Raw genomic sequence first — 6,391 nt, 5'->3', positions numbered from 1 at the left:
ATCGGTATGCTTCGTTCAGTTGCGTATTGCTTCAAATTTTCGTTACGAACCGCAAGTTATAATTTCAAATAAACCATATGCGAAAATGTCAAAAGTTGACATATGATATGTCATTCTATTCAGAGTGCTATTTTCTTTCGAATAAAGTAAAAAAAATACTGAGAAAATATTTTTTTAAAATCAAAAATTGTAGTCATTTCCGATGAAAAGGAAGTGACCGAAAACAATTGAATACGTCAATCAATCCTAATTTATGTCATATACTAACATACCAAATCTCGTTTTATTAACTAAAAAAATGAAAAAGTTATAGGGGTGAGCCACTTTTGAGACGCACCCGGTATAGACAAAGATATAACTTTGAAATCGGAAGAAAAAGATCTTTCAAAAAAACTTTAATATGCAGGATGTTCCATTAAAAGAAAGTGAAGTTATACATTTTTTGATCGTCTTTTGTTTTCTTTTATTTAACTTTGTGGCGGATCAGGTAAAACCTTAGAGATCTTACATTTAAAGTTTACCTACTACCTCAAGTAGGTAAACCTGAAGATATGGCACTAAATATATCTAAAAATCCTGTACAATGGAAGTATTAGATGTAGAATTAAGGAGCATAAAAATATCTTAAATAGTACAAAAAGTACTTGAATGTCCACACATTTTATTGAAATCGACCATTTTATAGATTTAGAAAATACTGATTTTACTACATTCTGAGAAAAAAAAAATATGTATAAAATTAGACTTACTAGAACAATTAGAAATTAAAAAATATCTAAGAAACACTAATATAATTACCACTAATGACTAACAAAGTTTCGCAGACATCCCAATAATAAATAGAATTATACAGGGTGTTTCCTAAATAGTCTAGAATTCAGGGTACAATACCTCATCTTTTAAGAAAGAATGATAATTTTGGCGAGGTCAAGCTCTAGACGTCATTTACTGAAAATAAATATAAAAACTTCTAAACGTCTGTCAAAAATTAACACTAATTATTACAGAAAGATCAAAAAGAACAGAACGTTTCCAGTTATCGTATTTCCCAAAAAAAAATATTTTCTCGAATTTTAAACTAAACATTTCAAAATCAATTTTACTCAAATAAAAATAAATTACAACTTTCTGAAGGCCAGCTGGCAGTTGCCGTCATTCCCCAGCCATCTTTGACGCCGTTTTTTTATCGTATGGTATATCTTATAACCAATAAAATGAAAAATATACGAAACAATATACATGTACTGATTTCTTTCGAAAATCGACAACTATGAAACTATGATCCCTTCTCCGACACAAACGGTATATTGTGAGACAGGAAATTGTAGAAATAAGCCCTATAACAAAGGATACAACGTTTTAATGAACAGTGCTTTCCATAAAATCAATAAAATGAAAAATATACGAAATCATATACATGTACTGATTTCTTTGGAAAATCGACAACTATTAAACTATGATCCCTTCCCCGACACAAACGGTACATTGTCAGACAGGAAATTGTAGAGATAAGCAAGCCCGGCAACATTTTAATGAACAGTGCTTTCCATAAAATCAATAAAATGAAAAATATACGAAATAATATACATGTACTGATTTCTTTGGAAAATCGACAACTATTAAACTATGAGCCCTTACCCGACACAAACGGTACATTGTCAGACAGGAAATTGTAGAGATAAGCAAGCCCTGTAACATAGGATACAACATTTTAATGAACAGTGCTTTCCATAAAATCAATAAAATGAAAAATATACGAAATAATATATATGTACTGATTTCTTTGGAAAATCGACAACTATTAAACTATGAGCCCTTACCCGACACAAACGGTACATTGTCAGACAGGAAATTGTAGAGAGAAACAAGCCCTATAATATAGGATACAACATTTTAGTGAACAGTGCTTTCCATAAAATCAATAAAATGAAAAATATACGAAATAATATACATGTACTGATTTCTTTGGAAAATCGGCAACTATTAAACTATGAGCCCTTACCCGACACAAACGGTACATTGTCAGACAGGAAATTGTAGAGAGAAACAAGCCCTATAATATAGGATACAACATTTTAATGAACAGTGCTTTCCATAAAATCAATAAAATGAAAAATATACGAAATAATATACATGTACTGATTTCTTTGGAAAATCGACAACTATTAAACTATGAGCCCTTACCCGACACAAACGGTACATTGTCAGACAGGAAATTGTAGAGATAAGCAAGCCCTGTAACATAGGATACAACATTTTAATGAACAGTGCTTTCCATAAAATCAATAAAATGAAAAATATACGAAATAATATATATGTACTGATTTCTTTGGAAAATCGACAACTATTAAACTATGAGCCCTTACCCGACACAAACGGTACATTGTCAGACAGGAAATTGTAGAGAGAAACAAGCCCTATAATATAGGATACAACATTTTAATGAACAGTGCTTTCCATAAAATCAATAAAATGAAAAATATACGAAATAATATACATGTACTGATTTCTTTGGAAAATCGGCAACTATTAAACTATGAGCCCTTCCCCGACACAAACGGTACATTGTCAGACAGGAAATTGTAGAGAGAAACAAGCCCTATAACATAGTATACAACATTTTAATGAACACTGCTTTCCATAAAATGAATAAAATGATATATCGATAATACGTCCATGGCAGTGGGACAGTTATCAACTCGAAATTCGAAGTACATGACATTCTTTAAACGCCTATTATTAAAAACAGTAGCGCCTATTCCACGTCTAATTCGCCCTCTAATTCCTCGAAAAACTTGTCTGCGGAAGGGTGTGGATGATCCGGGGCCACACCAGCCGCAGCGGGGCGCCCCCGCCTGGCCAATCTCTTCGGCGCCCCCCGCCGCGCGCTACGGGGCTCCGGTTACACCGCAACCCGATACGGGGGCCGACCGCGCGGTCCTTAATGGCTTTTTACTTAACGGGAGAGGTCTAATTTTACCGAACGGCGACGCTCCAAAATCCCAATATTATTGGTCGGATGAGACGACGAAATTATTATGGCGGAGCAGGATTAGAGAGTAGATTCGGTTTTCGGTCGGTCTGGAGATTCGATGTGTTCGGGGTTGAGGTTATATTTAAGTCATAAATATGGTTTCTAATATGGTATGAAATTTGAAATACAGGGTGGCACCTCTCATACGACTCGGAAGCTCCAAGGAGAACGGTAATTTATATTGAAATAAAATTTTGGGAGCAGATGTAGGTTAATTTAGAGCATTTTTTTATAAATATAGAGAGTTCTACAGGACGTCCCCTAAAAAGTTACGTGTCAAAGTTGGTTTTTTTTGTAATGGAACACTCTATATATTAATTGATTTTTGGATTCTAGAAAAAAAAATAAACATGAGTTTCATTAAAGAAGCATATCCCTAAAATGAAAGGTTTTTGACATATTTGACATTTTGTGAAAATGAAGAATAAATTTTAAATTTCAATTATAGCTACTTAAATTGTAATTTATCCTGTATATCCCGATATTTAGTTAAAATAACTCTTTTATATAAAACCAAATAAAAATTTGACCCGAAAAGTTATACAAGGCGAGACATGATTAATATTGAATGAACAATGGTTACTTTTAAAAGAAAGTTACTCCTTTATTTAGTCCTAGTATATTATTCCGATATTCAATGGAGAATTCATATATCTTCAAAATACTATTAAGGTTGCCTACCCCTTTGAACGAAGTTTTTTCTAGATATTTTTATTTTTGTGATTTTGCACCAGTAGATCTTTATTAATTGATAATATCTAGGTGGCTGTGATAGACCTTTCGTTAATTTAACAAAAATTAAAAGATGTTGAGTAAAATATTCAACGGTAATAAACAGATTTTTAAGATAAGACACGTTTAAAACATATTTTAATTATTACAGAATTAAAACTAGTTATAGATGTATAATTATGTGACAAAAATTAGCTAAAAAAAATCAAATGCTCAAAATTATTCTTTTTTCAAAAGATCTTTTTATGTTAAGAGACATATCTGGACTTCGACTTTGAAAAGCAGCGACATTCATTTCTCTCATGTTGTCGACAATAATTAGTCGAGTTTTTTAAACACTGTCTTCAACATATCCCCATAAAAAAGTCCAAACATGAATGCACACTACAGTCACCAATTAATAGAATCATATCAATTCTCTCTGCTGTAGGATAAGTTTCTATTTTTGGTAAATTTCTGACAAGTTTTTAAATTTTAACTGATATAAAAACTAGTTGTTAAAGGTGAACTAAATTCACAGCTATGTTGAAGTAACGTCAGGTGTCTCACGGCCACCTAGATTTTATCAAATAATAATAAAGATCTACTGACATTAAATCATAAAAATGAAAATATCTATGAACCCTTGCCTAGCTCTCGAACAAAGAGTGAGAGCTAGGCAACCTTTACAGTATTTTGAAGAGACATGAATTCCCCCTTGAATATCGGAATAATATACTGGGTGTTTCATTTAAAATAAAAGAGTGACTTGCTTTTAAAGGTGATCAATGTTCAATATTAATTTTGTCTCACCCTGTTTAACTTTTTGGGTCAAGTTTTAGTTTGATTTAAAGAACAATAGTTATTTTAATTACATATTAGGCTATACTAGGAAAATTCCAGTTTAGGTAGTTTTTTATTGAAATTTAAAATTTGTTCTTCATTTTTAGAAAACCCAAACCAAACCTTACATTTTAGTCATATATGTTCTCTAATGAAACTCACCATTATTTTTCTACTAGAATCCGAAAATCAACTAATATATAGGGTGTTCCATTACAGAAAATACAACTTTGATGTGTATCTTCTTTTGGGAGACTCTGTAAAACTCTCAATATTTTTAAAAAATGCTCTAAATTAACCTACACAAAAAAAAAGCTCACAAAATTTCATTTCGATACCAGCTGTCAAGTCGTGCCCCTTGGAGCCTCCGCGTCATATGCGAGGCGCCACCCTGTATTGAAATTCTTAATGCTGAAATTTTCTTTAATATGAATCAAAACACTAATGGATACTATAAGTTTTTGGAAACTCAAGGCAATTAAGATTTGAAATCCTGACAAAATTCGGGTTTCCCCGATAAATACATTATGAATTTATATATGAACATCAAAAAGGGGAACTTATATGAAAGATAAAAAATATCTATACTTATGTGTGGCGGATTCATCTCTCCAAAAAAGTCCTATGGATATTAAAAATGTGTTTGAATTTTGAGTTTCAGTTGAAATCAATAAAAGTATGTCACAATAACATTATAAAAATATTCTAATTTAGCGGTAGCTGTTCCGATATGTGTCCGAATTATCGAAGTTCCATTATTTTATTATTTATTTTATATATTTTAAGGTTTTTTCATTCTTTTTTTTTCAAAAATTTCTTTTTTGTTTGTATTTGCATAAACAGTTTTTGAATTATTTTGATTTAACCAATGCATCAGATACCACTAGGGTATTTAATCCCGAAATCCCGATATTAAATTCCGGGATCCTGAAAATCTCGAAAAATTTAAATGCGCAATCTAAGATGATTCGACTTTATACACTTTAGTCTTTAAAACATTTTATTTTATTTAGACTAAGCAGAACGTCAATCTTTTTTTTATCCCTAAATAAGAATGTTACTTCGTTTTGTCCATTTTAAATAAAGCTCTTTTCTCATTTTCTTTTTGATATACGTATCTACATTTTTATTAAATATTTCTTTAGATTAAATTTATCATTCTGATAGTCAATCCCGGGATTCGGGGATTATAGGTTCTAATCCCGGGATTTCAAAACGGTATCCCGAAAATTGGAAACCCTAGCTACAACACAAAAGATAGATAAGAGCGTAATTTATAGTCTCCACGGTAAAACTATACATTTTTGCGGTAGCGGTTGCATTGATTAAACTGAAATAATTATTAAAAAACTGTTAAAACTTGTAAACATACTATGCGTGTTTTGCAACCCCATCCTGTATAAATTAGTCTTATCTCCAACGTACCCCTAATCTCTTTGGGTGGTCTCCCGTTTCATCGCTCTAACAATGAGTCGCTTAATAAAAGTGCGAACTAGGGTTCAAAGAAAGCGAAAGTGTCACAACCGGATAATTCCTATAAAAATGGGAGACTGACGCCAGTAAACCACTTCAGTGGTAAAAAATCGTAGCAATAACCCTAAAACTAGATTTTAGGTGCAATTTGCGGTAATTTAAATAAAATTTTGTAACACTTTCTTCAAAATTATTTATAAAGGGTTTTCATAGATATCTAGTTCGATATCAGCAGGTTTACCTATTGAATATAGTAAAACACTTTAAATGCAGAACTTGCTGAACAGCCAGAAAGTGAAACAAAAATAAACAAAACACGATGGGAAGTTC

At 31.7% G+C, this 6,391-nt stretch overlaps 1 protein-coding gene across 1 annotated transcript in view; it reads right to left on the bottom strand.

Annotated features, from left to right (window-relative positions):
* The window catches only part of LOC115888216 (alpha-amylase 4-like), a 3,969-nt gene extending 2,313 nt beyond the window's left edge, over positions 1 to 1,656 (bottom strand). Inside the window, exon 1 of the mRNA XM_030907849.1 lies at positions 1,639 to 1,656. Coding sequence (XP_030763709.1) covers positions 1,639 to 1,656 — 18 coding nt within the window. The remainder of the gene's footprint in view (positions 1 to 1,638) is intronic.
* Positions 1,657 to 6,391: the final 4,735 nt, after the last annotated feature.

Source organism: Sitophilus oryzae, unplaced genomic scaffold (assembly GCF_002938485.1).
Source record: "Sitophilus oryzae breed Bouriz unplaced genomic scaffold, Soryzae_2.0 scaffold_690_pilon_pilon, whole genome shotgun sequence".
Lineage (NCBI taxonomy): Eukaryota > Metazoa > Arthropoda > Insecta > Coleoptera > Curculionidae > Sitophilus > Sitophilus oryzae.
The sequence above is the reverse complement of the archived record's forward strand: the minus strand, read 5'-3'. Positions and strand labels throughout refer to the sequence as shown.